The following is a 16,926-nucleotide window of genomic DNA, read 5'->3' on the forward strand; positions in this document are numbered from 1 at the left end:
TATCGTCCTAAAATCATTTCTTTAACTTTGGATAGATGTTCGTCCAAATGTTTACCTTGCATATTCTAGCACACACTAAACTTACGAATTTATTTTAGCTAGTAATCGATGCATGTAACCGATGACTACGGTTCTCTCTATCTATATGAAAAGTTTACCATACTTTATAAGTTGTTCTCAGTTTCTCTCAGTTCACATAGTAATGATTTATTATAACACATAGGTCATAATACAAAACGTTATATAAAATAAACTTACCTTTAAGAGTAATCTATTAGCTCACAATATCATTATATATAAAAGACGCGTTGCTAAGTATTAAAATTATTAATTTATTATTTCTTATACTTATTTTGGGTTCATTTAACAAGAATATTTTACCCGAATGAACTGGAAAACATAAATTGTATTACCACCCTCGTCATTCTGGAAACTGTTGGCTACAGCATCCTTTCATAAGCGCACGCTTCTTCATCACCTATTGTTTGTTATCGTAAGGTCTCCGTTCGTTTTATTCTATTATTCGCCCGTCTGCAACGCGGATTTTAAGTTTTTCCCCCTAATACATATTCTTTCAATGAAAATTCAACCTCGGCTGTTTCAGACTGTTTCAGAACTAACTGCACTCTGCCATACACAAGCTCAAGTTCAGGGCGCATTTTAACTAATAAAGGATGAGTAATCAATTTTAGTTTTCTTTTCGTTGTTAGAATATGTCTATTACAGATGATTAGCTGCATTTTTCCTGATACTATAGATATCGCGCTTTGTTTTTCCTTAATATATAACTCATAGTGAATTATAATAATAAACGTAAAGGTTTGACCTTAAATGAATATTCTGTTTCCGTTAGACCGATCCAGACCGAGACCATATTTCCTCCATTTCGATATACATGTAGTAAGGCTAATATTATATTATTATTATTCACTATGAGTTATCGGAATGTGCTTTTGACCTTATACTATGGCAATGACATGTTGGAAAAGTGTTGTAATATGGCAGTCAGTAAAAGACTGCCAAAAGGCTTGTCTAAGCCTACTGAAGAACCGATGATTACAAAAGATGAATCATGTGGCAGGTATAGCGTATTCACTTAACGATAGCGAACAAAATAACCAATAAACGTTTGTTAACCGTTAGGTCTGATGAAAAATTTATTGATTTATTGGTTTAAATGGAAGCAAATATAAGTCTGTACTTACTCAAAAATTATTATAGATACATTCGCGGCATTTTTTTGAATCAGTAAATTGATATAACGTAACAACGGACATACGTCGTTTTCTATGTTATCGAACTTTCATCGCGTTAAAAATGCATTTGATTTACTCAAAATTTTTGTATGGTTTCAATCTCTTTTATTTCGACCGTATATATTACGTTATTTCGAGATGCGGCCGTTCCTATGATCCGGAAAGATTATTTCTCTGGAGGCTTAACCAGATCTCGACCCAGACCATAAACGCGACAACAATGGAAAGAAGTTTTCAAGCTGTTTTTCCCTAAAAAACTAAATTAGCTTGAAACTCTTTTTACATTCTACCACCACGTTTGCTCAGAATTAATCACAGAATGTCGCCGGCGCACTAGTTAGGCTATTGTATGTGTTTGTTCTTCCTAAGTTCTACAGTTTGATAATTATTCGTACGTGGGCATTTATTTTTATTGAGTTGATATTCCTAACATTTCTATAGCGATTGAGGTAACTCTATAGACTGTCAAACGTATTTCTTCTTTATTAGAAAGAAATAATGCTATTAATAGAATTTCCATTTCATTCTATTTCTACAGTGTGCGTGCCGGCTTGGAACATTTCTTTGGTTTTTGCTGCTTTGGCGTCTAAATTGCTTTTACTTGTTCTGACTTATTAATCAATCACTGGCCAATTAGAATCACATGCACATTGAGATCTCAACTATCTCCTAATTTCGTTAGTATTAGAACTTAGTCTGAATGGATCAGTATTTAGATTAGGCTTTGCTTTGTTTGATGGAAGGTAAAACAGTCACGTATTGAAACAAAGAACTTTTTGGGCCACGTGGGATTTTTACGTGTATACTCTGCCGCAATGGCTGGTAGCCATTTGACCGTTGCGATGTGTAGATGCTTGTGGTCCGTGGTCAACTTAAAAGCTCTTAGAAAGTGATTGTTTGAAAAAAGCCTTTTCTGCATTAGATATCTAAAGATATTACTTGGATGCCTTTACATTTAAACGACCGCTCGCCAGTCAAGAGTGCTAAGATTACATCACCTGTTTAGTCAGTTGATGCAATCATCAGTGTAATGACGATCATTGTGCTGATACTATGCTCTTCTATTTAATTCGCTATAGCTAGACACTTTTCATCATTCGAGTTTTCAACGTAGTACATCGGTGCCATTTTCAACAACACTCTATTAACTCTGATTCTGCTGCTACATCTGGTGGTCACTGCAGAAGTTCTTCGTCCGTCTCCTGTTCGACGAACTTTCGCCCAGACTTGGGGGCCACAGTCGTTTTATTCACCATTTCAGTCTCCACCTATGAAAAAAAATCCGTGACATCTATGCGGGAATTATAACAATGATATGCAAGAGAGACAATTCAGAATTTAAGGGATGAATAAAGAAGGCACTCGACTCGCAATGATCCTGCCGCATTCATAGCTTTATACTTTCCATAGTTTTCTGGCTTTAGTACAGGCTTTTATTCCTTGCTTGGTATTCGTTGAAATCTATTCTATTAATTTTTTGCATTGGCTGATTTTCTACATAACTGCTGCATACATAGCTGTCGACGTGTACCTGAATGGTGGCGGGCTGGTCATTGGAGGTCTCTGATTCGTCATCATCGGACGAAGAGGCTCTGACGAGGCAGTCCGTCTCAGACTGAGGGCCCGGCTGAAAACCAACGAGACTACTCCCTATGGTTCCATTTGTTATTCCGTCGTCTACACTGGTTCCGCCGCCTGAAGGAGCACTGCTACCTGATCCTTGCAACTGGCCACCTGTTAACGTAGAGCCGCATGTTCCTTGAGCCGTTGGAACCCGGGAGTACTTCCAGCCGTGACGTCTGCAGGAAAAAGCGGATATTTAGAAAAAGTGACTAGTGCTTCAATAGTCATAACCATTAAGATAGAAACATTGCCGGCAAAAACCCTCCTCTCCCTTTCTAGAATAATCACTCAGAAAGATCGATCTTGGCTAACCACTTCAGATGCTCTTAATAGATAGTTACTTAAAAAGATAGTTATTAGATTAATAGTTACCATTACTATTATCACTATTATTACACATCTTGCCTGTGATATAGGCAAAATATTTATCAGATCACCAAAAGGAGAAAGGAGGTGCAGGGAAGTTAAGCTATATGCAAATAATATTGCAAGCTATCTACTGGTATTGCGAACGACGCTACCCAACCAACATTTGTACCAAAAGGACTCTCACATTAGCTCACAATGAAAAGTGCTTATATGTAATTGACCTGTTATGAAAATGTGATTAGAGGCAACCTGTGAAAAGACAAAATTTTAACTACGTGATGGATTTCGGAAATCCTTACAATACTTATTGCTGTTATCGTTGTTATGTGTTGACGTAACCTATGTGATGTACCCTTATTGGTGTCCGACAAGTTAGCTAGCTAGAGGGCCGGCTATTTTTTTTTCGATAATCGCATTTTACTCTTCTGACTTGTATACTATGCTCGTCTATGACATTCGTAGCTTTGCCTTAGCTTCAGATGAGTTCAGTTCTGTTCAGTACCTAGCCCGTTTGACGCGCTGAATCTTCTTGCAGAGATAAACGGCTACAGCTAGCACCACTCCGATTGTAGTGAACACCAGTGCGACCATCGTCGAGACTTCCGCCATGGCGAGAGGCTTCACTGTTTCTCTACTCAAGGCTCGGCTGTAAACCAATTCTGCAGTTGGCTTCTATTATGAACTGCTCCACCTAGATCCTTCTCATCCTTCCGTCACGGATATTTTGAATAAAATATCCATGCATTGAGGAAAAAAGATGTGGCAATAGAAGTGTTGTCATGGCCGGTGATCTTTTGGGCCTTTAGGACTTTGCCGCGAAGGCATGGAACCCAGTTACATGATGGCACTCCGGGTCGTAACTTTAATTCTTGCTTATCCAATATAAAATCTAAAACAGAGAATTCACATTTAGTTGATATGATTAAGCAGTCCATTTCGTCTTCCATATAATTAACTGCTTTCTAGGATTGCTAACAATGTACTAATAATGGTTGAATTCGTAATCTCTCTGGATATTCACTGATTAAAGTACGACTTTGCTATTGGATTCAAATAATACATATTACACTTATTACCGATTTTCTAGTTTTCGGGATCATCATCACAGCCGAAGGCAATCAACTGATCAACAGAAAATAACTGAGGCACCCATACACACACAATGGAACGTTGTTTGCTGCTGCGTTCTGCGGAAAACTCATTCTGTAGGCAGATATGTTACCACTAGCTACGGTCCCGGATTCTCGCTTTTTCGGTGTTCCTAATGCTTACGCTATTATACTAGGCATTACGCAATTGGAAGCTACTATAATTTAAAAATGCTTCATATCGTCTTTGAGCTTTATATGAGGTCAGGAAACGCATCCGACATCCTAACGTTTTCCTACCAACTCACTTTCTGTGAAAAACGTATGTTGTTGTTCATCTGATCGGATAGCACAATCTAGATTCATTTCTATGATTTTCTATTCCGTCAAATTCATAGTAAAAAAAACAAACATCTTTAGTGATAAATTCGTAGTTTGTGAAAAGAACAGATCTCTTTATGATTTCGATGTCTTACAAAACAAAAAAAATCCCCGGGGTAACTCAGGTTGAGAAATACATTATTCGTTTATTATATATTAGATGCCTAGACGACACTCGGAAGTGCGTCGCCATGCAACTCGACGTCCACCTGATTGCCAATTGGTTCTCTAGCACGCCTACATTTCTTTGAAGGAAGAAACCAACGAACGACTCGCATTCGTGGTAGCGTGGAGTTCTTAGGTGCGTGGAAAAGGGACAAATGTCGAAATCATTTCACGCAGGAAGTTAAGTGTTGACGCTCAGTCACTCACTCTTCTGTTGTTTTCGCCGGGTTATTGCACGGTACGTTACGATTCTGCGACGATGTTATTTCTCTCTTAAATTGTTTAACCCAGAAGAAGCAGCAGCAGCAAACCGGGAGAGCGGAAACCAACCAATGACGTTATTGTAGGAAAGAGTAAACTGATTCTCCTGTAGGCATTAACAAGACAGACAGACAGACGGACAGACAACCGAACATACCCCATCTGCGAGGATCACCGCACCAGATTAGGGACTGGATGACGAATCTTAATGGCCGACGCAAGAAAGGAGTTGCACAGGCAGACAAACAGGTTACATTCACCGATAGACGACCGCGACGGCAAACGGTGGTAGCTTAAAGCGAGGGTATTTTTCCTTCTCTCCTCACCCCACCAAATAATTACCCTCCTCCTCGTCATCGTCGTCCTCGTCCTCCAACCCCCCGGAGGTGCGAAAGCGAAGTACTCGTGAACCGTCGTGATCAGGCACAGAAGCGCGGTCTTTTTTCGACATGAGAACATCCACTACCACCTTTTCAACGCTGAAGTTACCCTCTGCATTCACCTGACTAATGATGTACCTTAGCTGTCGAAGAAATTAAATCTGCATTTCTACCAATGTGAGACAGTATTAAGTTATCGAGATAGAATCTAAAAGCCTTATAAGCTTTTTAGGCCAGATATGATTTAATTAATATATTTCTATTAATTCCATTGAGGAAAGGAAAAAGCATTTCAAATTTTGAAAAAAAAAATGCGGTTCTTATTCACACTAGTTGTATAGGAAAAGGGATATAAAATATACTGTAGTAAGTGTGTTGTTTCTTAGATCCACTAGTTGTAAACCAGCGTATAGGTTCAGCCGTCAATACTACACACCGAATCTTTTCATAAGAATATAGAAATCTCGTTTGTTTTGTGGATAGATAGACCAACAAAAAGACAAGCTATTTTCTCGCCAGTCGATAAATAATGTACCTGAACAACAGCTGGGGTGGTATAAAACAAATAGGAGAACCGAAAGGAAAGGATCGCGAGGGTGACAACGGTGAATGTGTTGAGTTTTGAGAGGTTTCTTTTTAGACGACCCTTTGGAGTATTTGTCTGTTTGCGCCTCTTAGGCCTCGTTAGACATCGTTGATACAGGAGCATTGGTGCCATCACGTTCTATTCGACTGGCTATTTTGAGTGTGTGGAATGAAATTGTCAAATTACTCCTGCATAGTTAACAATGAACGTTAGATTTTATCCATAAATTAATAAAGTAGTAAACTGGGTAGCAGTTTAGCAACTGAAACAAACACACGTTGCTTGCACCGTATTTAAGAAGTATTCGTCCACTTGCAGAAATATTGATTGTAATTTGCAACGCGAGAGTCTCGTTGTTGCGGGGCAAAGCGCCTTTGGTAAGATGGGCAACTCGGTCCTTGCTACCTAGAAATGGGTTTTGAGTTTGCGCCACATACTAATGACACTGCAAAATTGCGTGCGCGTACCTTTATCAAAAGACCGTTCTTTAGGCACGATAAAACGATCCCATTTGCTATGATATGGGTGCTAGCCGTTATCGGGAAGGTGGCTAACTGGTTCAAAATTAGCCCTTAGTACTCAAAGAGAATCTTGATCAGATATCGAAACGAAGAACCACTTCGAGCTTTGACGTGCAAGATGAACAGCTTGCAGCCGAGGAAATCAGCAGAAATTGAGCTAAGCTGAGTACTCTATGGATTGCTGCGTCGTTGGTAAGAAACGCCATAAGCGCGATAGCTCGGTATTCAAGTTCACTGTTCTCGGTAAATGTCAGAAATCGAAAGTAGAATTTACGATTACTCACCAGAACAAGTTCTTTCGACTTGACTGCAGGGGCATGTTTTTGTGCAGAGTTGCGAACTTCAACTTTATGCGACTCATTATCTTTGAATAAAGAAAAAGATTTGGAAAATGAATAAAGTTCCGTGCCCTGCTCGCACACGAGACATTTCCGCTGTTTCTTGCTAGCTATCCAGCGCTCTTCAGGATGGTCACTGTTCAACTTCTCGTAACAATCGTTGTCTACACTTGAAGTGGTCGACTTCTAGCTAGTTTGTCGATTTAATGATTGTCCTAAATTACCGAATTACATTCCTAAAAATGATCGTCGTATATTCAGCGAAATTATTCAACTTTATCACATAATTAAATCATTAATGTCCGGAAATTTTTTTTATGGCTATTTGAGTTGCGTATTACAAAAATCGAATGATCTTTCTGATATTTCTGTAGAACCATTGTATCATACTAAGTAAATTTCCTAATGGACTTTTTGGCGGTTGGACAAATGCTTGTTTTGTTTTTTTTTTTATTACGCCGTTTCCCCTGAGCAAGTATTCTTTTTGGCTCAATCATTTTACACAATCGTAACGTTAAATTGTTGTTAATTCGAGAAGCTCACTTTTAGTTTTGATCCTCTACATTTTAACGCATTCAGCTAAAGTAACAAGGTAACTAAATACTTTTGAGAGTCGCTATACTTCTGTGGCATAATGTAAGTAGTTTAAGTTTGGCAGATCATATTTATATGTGGTTCACTGCGTCTGAGTTATTTCTATATGGTAAATATATTTTGCTATGCTCATGTTGCAAATAGCTGGGTCTGTATTGATAAGATCCATCTTCTATCGGTATAAGAATCGCGTTTGCTATTCTTACGTTGTTCGTTAGTGCACTGCGCAAATGCCTAATACGTATGAGTGTAAAAAAGGTTCTAGAATCCTAGGTACAGTTAGGTGGCCGCCTCTCAAATGTAAACTTACTACCAAAGTACTTGAAGATTTTATATCCACGAAGCTTTTTATTATCGCTGCAGCTGGCACTACTATGATTGCGATTTATTTAAATTTAATAAAAATATTTAGATAAATATACCCGTCTAACGTGCACTGCTTCTACCGTGTAAAGATTCCCGACTCCCCAACTCAGGGTTAAACATATCGGTAATTTTAGAAATTGTTAATGGATGAACTTTAGAAAAATATGCGGGGTATCTAAAACGGTGATTCTCGGCCTATAGCGGCGCAGCGCCCGGTCGGAAATTCTAATAGACCACTTGAGTAGAGAAAACGAACTGTGATTTTGATGTCTGCAAAAAAACAAAACTACACTCTCAGGAAATGGCCTTTAGTCTCTGCTGCGTAAGGTAAACGTGAAATGTTTATAACATGCACATGATTTTTTTTCCCAAACTGGTATGTCATCTAAAAGAATATAATAAAGTAGAGCTTTTTAGGTAAGTGTCTACTAAAAATAAACTCTAACGATTGTGTTTATTGTAGGGTCTCGTTGCTTTTGCAGTTACTAAATTAGGTGTTTCGCCTCAATGTGCGCCAAAACTCACATTCGTGCGTACAATCTTGCCGTTTAACATTCGGATATATATTAATGGAGCGGTACTATTAGATTAATATAATTACCCTTTTTCAATACTATATGTTAGCATTTCTTATAACAAAAGTGAAATAAAGCCACTATAGTTAGCATTTGTTGTTGATTATCAGGTTATCCACAAAAATGTATGTCGTATGAGTTTATGTAATATTATACATGTATATTAAAATGTTTTCGAGTTCTACTCCCAGTACGAACCCCTGGCGGACGCTTCCAGCAGTGTAAAGGATATACGCGCGTGCTAATGAATCTGCACCTATGTGTATTGAACCCAGATTACCTCATCACCAAGTGCCCCAATGTCCCTAGATGCATATATAGTATATATAGACGATGATGTATGTAGCCTCGAAATTCGTTTCTATTGTGCAACGATTTATCCTGCTGCGCCCTCTGGTAGAGCTCTAGCAAAATATAAAAGATATTTCCTGCAAACACCTACCACCCATGGCCCTCGCTAATGGTAGGTTCGTTTACCTTGGAAATTTCTCCGTGCCCTGGGTCTGTATTTAGTACCGCACTGATTTTTAGGTTGTAGCCTACCCCCTCGTCTGACTGTCTATCTGTTCGACTGTCTCGCGGCTTTATTCGTAGAGTGAGCGCAGGCAACAGGCAGTAGGCACTGGTGGTGGGTGACAGCCATTCGTCCACAAACAGCGGAGCAGAGAGTGCGGGAGAAAGGGAATGGGCCGACAATACTCAGCAGCAGCAGCAGTACTTGTTTGGATAGTGCTGGTAGATCAGTGGGCCACGATGATGTCACGGTGTTAGCTGTAGTAGTTAACAGCCGTTCCAACAGCTCGGGCTGGTTAAGTTGCACAACGCGAACCAAAGAACGATTCTTGTTCTAAATAGCCAAAGTAAAATTCGCACCAGTCACAGAAAACCTTCACGCTTTTTTTGAATCGAATCAAGAAGAACTATACAAAAGTAGACAACATAAAAGATTGGATATGTTAACGTTGGTCGGTATCATTGGAGAAGACCGCTTACTCTGTGTTATCGTAGAAACGAAATTGACACGTGTATGCAACGTACAGTGAAGATGCCAGCTGTCGAAGCCAAACCGGACGTCGTACCTCAAGAAGCCGTATCTGCGCCACATGATGACGAGGGCAAAGAAGATGTCCTGATGTCTAGAAATGTCAAACTTATTCCCATCACTAATCAAACGCGGGAGCTGCAAACCATTATCCGAGAAAAGTAAGGCTTCATAACCCATAGGTAATGGTTCAAAGCTGATTCTTGATGTAATGTCATTATATCGGACCGTATTGATTAAATCTCGAATGAACATAGACTTCTAGTAGTTCCTAAATCACCTATAAACTAGGTTGTTAAGAAAAAGCAAAATGAGTCACATTAAAAGTTTTTTAGAGCAGAAAGGTACATTATATCTGTGTGCTCTGTGATACACTGCGACTTGATCATTATTTTTGTTGCGTTTGTATATTTCCCCGTCAGTCATGTTTCCTGGAGCCCTATTCTTTTAGTAGTGCCTTAGTAAGCCATTGCTGTAAGATCTGCTTTTTTTTTTGCACGTTATTGTTGTGGCGCGCTGATCAGCTATCACCGTCAGCTGTTATTATAGGTGGATGATGATAGCCTTTACTGCTGATGATCATGATGACTATACAACACGCATTTAAGCAACAATGGCTGAACTGAATGCTTTCCAAAGCAGATGATAGAATAAAATTGCAAAGCGATTATGAACCCAATTTGACTGACCGACTGTGAACATAACGTTTGCGTTATGAGTTAACGGGCCAATTTGAATGTACTTTGTTGTGTTGCTTTAGAAATATTCCATATACCTGTTAAAACAGGTTATATAGGCATGTTGAGTTTCTAAAAACCATCAATTCCCCTGTTTTGTACTTTAGGCATTGCTGATTTCTACTGTAAAGTGATTGATGGCGTTTAGGGGCGGCGTGTGCGAAATATACACTGCGCCACAGAGAATATTATTAATCTTAAGTGGCGAAAGATTGTTAATTTCTCAAAGTATAGTGATACCTGTATCATATATATATATATATATATAAGTCAACGTAGTTTACTTTGTTACCCGTCGGTTAATACTGAAAATGGGTAAGAGTTTTTCATAAATCGACATAGATATTATCGCCGAGTCAAAGTTTGTGGTACTCAATTTTATAGAAAAAGGAACCTGTATTTTGTCGCTTCTTCATAATCGGTTCCTTATACGATTTCACCGCCTCATAAAACTTTGTTACCTAAATAAGTGAAAAAGTTGTACAAAATTAGATTTGTGCACTGCTGATCTCTGTACCAATAGGGAACGCATGGCACAAGGTAGAAAATTGTGAAAAGCATATTGCTAAATATGTTGCGATTTTTAACTAATTTGTGAGAGGCCCATGTTGGTAACAGTTTGTAGGCGCAACATTTAGTTCCGGCAAAGCTGACTTAGTGCCCAAATGCTGTGTTTGCCATAACGGTCCGTTCGCAACTACTCTTTAAGTGGTCTAAAAAGCAGTACCGTTTTACTTCTAATAAGCGTGAAAAGGCGTGGCAAAAGTGTTACTGCGAATAATTTATAAAGATCGTTTATTGGTTCTAGTGATATTTGTACGTTAATTTGTTCGTACGATTCATACTTGCCGTAGTGCTCAATGACCCGAAGTTGGAAGGCAACAAAACTGTTGCGTAGTCTAATTATACGGTTAGAAACAACCAGTAAACTGATTCTCATCTTAATAAATAAACAAGTATCAGGGAAAAACCTGTTACAGACATGTTAATATAGAAAAAGTAAACTTTTAGCTCCTGATGTTAATATAGAAAAAGTAAACTTTTAGCTCCTGCAAAAACGTCCAGTTGTATGATGCATGTTCGGTATATGTGAGTTATTTCGAAGTCCTTCAACACATCGTTTATTTTTTGTGTAACCGGAGCACTCGAATAACATTGACAAAAACAAAAAAAAATAGACTTTGAACTACTTCGTTTGACAGGTGTGTATTGTTTATAATTTCAGAAATACTTCTCGCGGAGATTTTGTCTTCTACGCAGATAGGCTGGTAGGTAAAAAGTTAAGTCTGCTCTGACGTTTGTAATTTAGTAATTGAATATTCGCTGATTACTACTCTATAGCTTGTGCAGTTTGTACTTTACTTATTCGGCGAAATTAACGTAAATAAATGTAATTAAGATCATGAAAATTTCAAGTTGCGCGGTGCACGACGATAGAGAGCATTCAGTGCGGACCATTCAAAGAAGAAACAATTTTGTGTACATGGACTAAGACTGAAACACAAAATGAAAGATATCATGATTCATTATGCCGCTATAAATAGGTCTGTGATCGTGAAGTTGGCCTTCATCTACCAAGGTCGAAACAGGGAGTCGCTCCGTGCTTCTGGACTTCTTGAGTGTGACTGTTCGTCGCGTTCATGAGCACCTTCATTATTATTTAATCGTAAATAAAATTCCGACAATTAGTAATATGCGCAATTCTAGTTCAGTCAGTTACCAGAACCGACCATTTATTGAAATACCATTGAAATAATTTATACTATAAGAGCTGTTATCATTTGGGTATGAATATGTCATAAATTACAAAGAATAATGTCCAGATAATTGTCAGCATGTGGGTATGTATAGAATTATTACAGTGTCATACTTACAGATACGGATGGTTGTGGAAGAGGGATTAAATCATTTTCCGTACACTCCACAAACGGTTATTACCCCTATTGGTGAGTTCCTCAAACTGGTGGAAGCTTCTCTATATTTGTTTCTTTGAAGTACAATATACTTGAAAATAAATGTAGTTCTATATGCATGGGTATACAGGTTTGAAAATGGAAGTAGGCACCTAACTGAATTTTGGTGACTGTCATAGTAAGTGTGACGCTGGCTACATGGTTTATCGAATTTTCTTCTTTAGGCTTAAGGACATGAACTTCGAGCCGACAAATCATAAACTTACTGGCACAAGATCGCAATGTATATTACCATATGGATTTCTGGGACTTTCCAACCGTGAAGAAGGTTTACATAATTCTAGCTTTACGTTAAAGCGCTACTTGGTCATTTAGTTTGCAACCAAATAGCTTATGAAGTAGTGTGTTTCAGAAAGTCCTTAAAACGCTTTGGGTCATGCGCGTGGCCTAGCCAAAGTCATATGTGCGATACTTTTGCCTATTTGATAGGTTGAACTATATAATTGCTCGCTTGTCATTGTCAGGGGCACCCTACGAGGGTTTGCGCTTCGTCAAGGGAGGATGCGGAGTATCCATTGTCCGATCGGGTGAAGCGATGGAGAAGGGGCTGAGAGATTGTTGTCGAAGTATCCGGATTGGAAAGATTCTTATACAGAGTAACGAAGATACACACGAAGCTAAGGTTAGTCAGACCTAGCGCACTTGTTTAATTCAACGAGTGCTTCGATATCAAGGTTCTCGTTGTAATCTGCGTACGCCCAACATCCTCCGTGCCATTTGGAGTGTAAGCCAAGATAAGAAATCTTTCATTCAATCCGACAGACATGTTTTCAGAAAAGACGATTACGTGTCTGATTCTTTTATTTCGACAGGAAGCTTCGGTGCAAGTTTTAATAGTTTATATCAATTACGGAGGACAAGGGCATGAATATTTAGCTTGATTGACAGACACATCTGTTACTTCCTAAGATTCGCCAGAAATAAATAAGCTAAGGTACTAAATTCGGCGGCTAGTCCTGTAGTGGTTAATGAAAGCGAGTTGTCACTCAACCTTGAATACGCAGGTGGTCTATGCTAAGTTCCCAGAGGATATAGCCAGGAGGCGAGTCCTTTTAATGTATCCCATAATGTCGACGGGGAACACAATTATTAAAGCGACCAAGGTACTTCTTGAGCATGGAGTACAGCCTGATAACATAATTTTGCTCAATCTCTTCTGTACGCCCAAAGGTAATCAAGATTAACTATATAGGTATATCGTCATGTATTATGTAGCGTATCGGCAATTGACTTCAGATTCGTTTTCACAATGCAGTACTATAATAGTTGACACCTAAATGTCTTTAATAGTTGAATTCTGTTATTCATTCGATTACCTTTTTCTTGGCTCTTATCCACGATGGTTTTGGCGATAATATAAGTGTTTAACTTTAGTGGTTCTTCTGTATACCAAACACATGGTCTATTTATTCTTCTTTAGGCTCGATCTAGAATCAGTGTGATAGTGTAAGCCCTGCGATATTACCAATAAGAAATTATCAGCATATTTTAATTTGAAATGAAAATGATGACGTGGCGTTTTTCACAAATCATGGATCAAAGAGAATACCAAATCGTTAATTTCGATCAATCAGTCTCTATTGTGAGAACCGTATTATAGGCTCATTGTGTGTATGTCATTTTTAAGTCGTCGACAAACCATCTAGTTGATATGAAGCAAAGTTTACTATAGTAATAAATCCTTTCCGACTCAACAGTTACTTGACCGTTCCGTTAATTGACTTATTCTTTGTTCAAGTTTAATTTGTTCACTTGTCATTAAATTTTTATGTGATCGAAGTGCGCTATCTTTTTTTCTTCCTTTTTTGCAGCCGTTCGTTGCGTCACGAAAGCTTTCCCACAGCTGACCATACTCACGACTGAGATTCATCCTGTGGCACCCAATCACTTCGGACAAAAATATTTCGGTACTGATTAACAAGATCCTCTTCTCAACCATCTTATGATGCCGCTGTAACCACCAATGATTCATATACATATATATACGTGCTGCGCTTTTACTTGTTGAGATATTTTCACATACACACACACACAAAGATGATGAATTGATCGTTCGTCATCATTATTGCCAAACTTATTGCTAGTGACAAATTTTTGGTAACTTGCACCAATCACATCCATTTCGTCGTCATGCTGGCAAATGATGCAGTTCGTTTTGCCTATTCTATTTAGATTTTTCAACATTATATACGAGTATTTTGATTTTCCATTAGTGCTTCGAGTATTTTTTATGCTGGAATAAAAAGCAAATTGAATTATCCAAATTCGTTTATTTCCGACATCCGAGTCTATTGTTAACGACAATAACGGGCGTTACAAACTGCACAGTCATCATGATTACTCACATACAAATCACGTCGATGCACGTTACTATTTAAAAATACACACACGCACATTCAAATACGAATACATACGCAATCAGATACATATAAAATATACAAAACAACTAAAAAGTATAAAGTGTCATCATAGCAAATGGGCAAAAAGCTCGAATTAATTAAACGGCTGTCTTTAAAATGAAGACAGTTCTGCCACCGGCCACTTTTCTATGCAACCCCATAATATATGACGCAGAATAAATCATTAGACGACTATGTTTCTTCGATAGATTCCGTCAACTAAATTCTCCCTATTTAAGCACTAATTCATGCAAGTAAGCTTATAGAGGTTGCGAAGCTTCTATGCAAGCGGGAATTCGACTATTTTCAGGAATCGTTGAGCTTTCAGAAGTGCGGCTCGTTGAGGTGCTAAACGAAACAAAGTACGCATAGCGATTAGGCGTCAAGTATGAAACGTGACAGAAATTCATCTCATATTACCAATTTGACGTTATTTTATAACGGTTCGAGATAATTTCACGATACTTCTTATAGTTGAGCTTTTAACTTGTAGTCAGTCATAGAAAGTCAGATCTCCATCCTGAAACTACAGCGGCGGAGATAGTTCTCCGTATAAACATTGTATAAAGTATTGTTCTATAAAGCTTCTACTCCTAGAGACACCATGAACCGTTCATACGAAGAATTCCGAGAAGGAATTCCGAGTTCGGAAATGACTATAGTAAAAGACCACTGAGAAGATGATTAACGGTGTGAAGAGTTGAAAGCTGTGGCGAAAGCCAATCCATGTTGAGGTGCACAGGTGTTAGCACCCACGTTTGACGTATGCAAAAATTATCTACTTGTTCACTTGGGCCAAACAAAGGGAGGATTAAAGACAGACACATAAGCACATACTTCTCTTTGCTCGCACGTTGAAACAGCAGTCTGTTGCTATACCGAATTGTGGGAAGTGAATCCTTTACATTAATCGTCACATCAGTAAATGGATGCAGCTAAACCGGCAGGACATCATCCTAAAGCAAATGCACAGCTATAGAAATTTATGGTGTCTGTTTAATAGGCTAATGCAGGTGTTATTCACCTTAGCTTCATGGGTCCTGGTTCATCAATTATGGCTGAAGTGTATTGTCAACAGCTAGAGAAAATGATGGTAAAAAGAATTCCGTATTGAGCAAATAGAGGTAAACCATTGCTATTTCATGGGAATACTCACTGTGGAAAGAATATAAGAATTATAGTAGGGGGCCTTTCAGCACTCACCATACTCGCTAGTTTATTGCTCATGACTTTTTTTTCTCTAAAATAACGCCAATTTACTGTTAGAAAAACGACTTAAACCTATCGTGATGTTAGGATTGCCTTTCTAGACTTAAAACTTCCTCTCGCCAGACACCCATGGAGTGGCCGAAAGTTATAGCATATTTCTATAAAACAAGTAAACTTGCAGAAAACTTCGCATTATGTCGAGTTTCAGAATAAACGACCTGATAATACAATACTAAAAAGGTATTCTAAGAAGTATCCGTTTATTGGTATTTTTAGTACTATTGGTGCTGCGGATTTACTCTCTGTTTTATATAATATTTTATCAGCCTCCCAACATGTAAAGAAAAAGATAATATTGTGACAAAGATATTGGTCGTAGAAAAACTACACAGCAGCGTCATATACTGGGTTCATGGAGGATTGATTGTTCTGGTCATTTCCTCTGTTGTTCTATAAAAGTCGAACTATTGAGCAGCATGAAGTGTATTCATATGACAGGCGAGCAGAGGTTGCCAGGCACCACAATTTCATTTGTTCTAGACGGCGCTGTTCTCGCTACGATTCCGTCCCTTATGCGTTTATGCCTCGAGCAAACAGGATGAGCAGACGGAAGAGTAAAAGTATAAGGAACCATATTTTACTGGAGAGATACCAAAAGATACTTTTGTGTTTGCTTATTGAAAAAAAATTACTATGTTACGGATTCGAGCTAGTTACGTTTGAAGATTAGTTTGTTCTGAGGGTGCGTCTTTGTGCAGTGTTGAACGCGAACAACAAACAGACATTTGAAAAATGTTTTTCAAGTATCTAATCACACAAGAAGATTTTATGTTTATCTGTGGATGTACATACTGCCAAGTGTTGGCAATATATATATATATATATATAATGAAATGGACCTAAGACGTTGAAAATAAAATATATACAGAATACGGCACCTAAATTAACACTTTGGCGAACTATTTGGCGTAAAAGTCATGCGTTGATCCGCCATTATTAGTATTACAGGAAAGCCTGTTTTTTTTTTGTAAAACCAAAATATAATTAGACCATACTTAAAAAC

The 16,926-nt window shown here is 38.3% G+C and overlaps 3 protein-coding genes across 13 annotated transcripts in view; 2 read left to right on the forward strand and 1 right to left on the reverse strand.

The window, feature by feature from the left end:
* The window catches only part of Pcmt (Protein-L-isoaspartate (D-aspartate) O-methyltransferase), a 20,813-nt gene extending 11,185 nt beyond the window's left edge, over window positions 1–9,628 (forward strand). For both annotated transcript variants that reach the window (XM_086984342.1, XM_086984343.1), the window contains one exon: window positions 9,035–9,628. The gene's annotated coding sequence lies outside the window, so the exon portion shown is untranslated. The remainder of the gene's footprint in view (window positions 1–9,034) is intronic.
* TwdlX (TweedleX) lies at window positions 313–5,666 on the reverse strand. 9 transcript variants are annotated; one of them, XM_022798531.2, is made up of 5 exons: window positions 5,090–5,258; window positions 4,325–4,435; window positions 3,751–4,137; window positions 2,788–3,055; window positions 313–2,524 (listed from the first exon to the last, which is right to left on the reverse strand). In XM_022798531.2, the coding sequence occupies exons 3-5, from the start codon at window positions 3,855–3,857 to the stop codon at window positions 2,432–2,434; spliced, it is 468 nt and encodes a 155-aa protein (XP_022654266.1). In that variant the 5' UTR covers window positions 3,858–4,137; window positions 4,325–4,435; window positions 5,090–5,258; the 3' UTR covers window positions 313–2,431. The 9 variants fall into 9 exon arrangements, with proteins under 9 accessions (XP_022654266.1, XP_086840472.1, XP_086840471.1 ...); XM_086984346.1 differs by having other exon boundaries at window positions 4,325–4,451; XM_086984345.1 differs by having other exon boundaries at window positions 4,959–5,258.
* kri (uracil phosphoribosyltransferase krishah) overlaps window positions 9,531–16,926 on the forward strand; it is a 10,325-nt gene continuing 2,929 nt past the window's right edge. Inside the window, exons 1-6 of one of the 2 annotated variants that reach the window (XM_022798513.2) lie at window positions 9,531–9,706; window positions 11,508–11,550; window positions 12,159–12,228; window positions 12,720–12,877; window positions 13,260–13,425; window positions 14,067–14,162. In XM_022798513.2, the coding sequence (XP_022654248.2) occupies window positions 9,531–9,706; window positions 11,508–11,550; window positions 12,159–12,228; window positions 12,720–12,877; window positions 13,260–13,425; window positions 14,067–14,162 (709 nt within the window). Of the gene's footprint in view, window positions 9,707–11,507; window positions 11,551–12,158; window positions 12,229–12,719; window positions 12,878–13,259; window positions 13,426–14,066; window positions 16,811–16,926 lie in introns of those variants that run through there. The other variant, XM_022798512.2, reaches the window with a different exon arrangement.

This window comes from Varroa destructor, unplaced genomic scaffold (assembly GCF_002443255.2).
Source record: "Varroa destructor unplaced genomic scaffold, Vdes_3.0 BEIS01000003.1, whole genome shotgun sequence".
Taxonomy (NCBI): Eukaryota; Metazoa; Arthropoda; class Arachnida; order Mesostigmata; family Varroidae; genus Varroa; species Varroa destructor.

Coding starts and splice junctions, on each gene's coding strand:
- TwdlX (XM_022798533.2), bottom strand. CDS start 3,857: ATGGCGGAAGTCTCGACGATGGTCGCACTGGTGTTCACTACAATCGGA. Junction 3,056..3,750: donor CAGCGCGTCAAACGGGCTAG/GTACTGAACAGA, acceptor TTTTTCCTGCAG/ACGTCACGGCTGGAAGTACT. Junction 2,525..2,787: donor ACCAGCCCGCCACCATTCAG/GTACACGTCGAC, acceptor TTTTTTTCATAG/GTGGAGACTGAAATGGTGAA.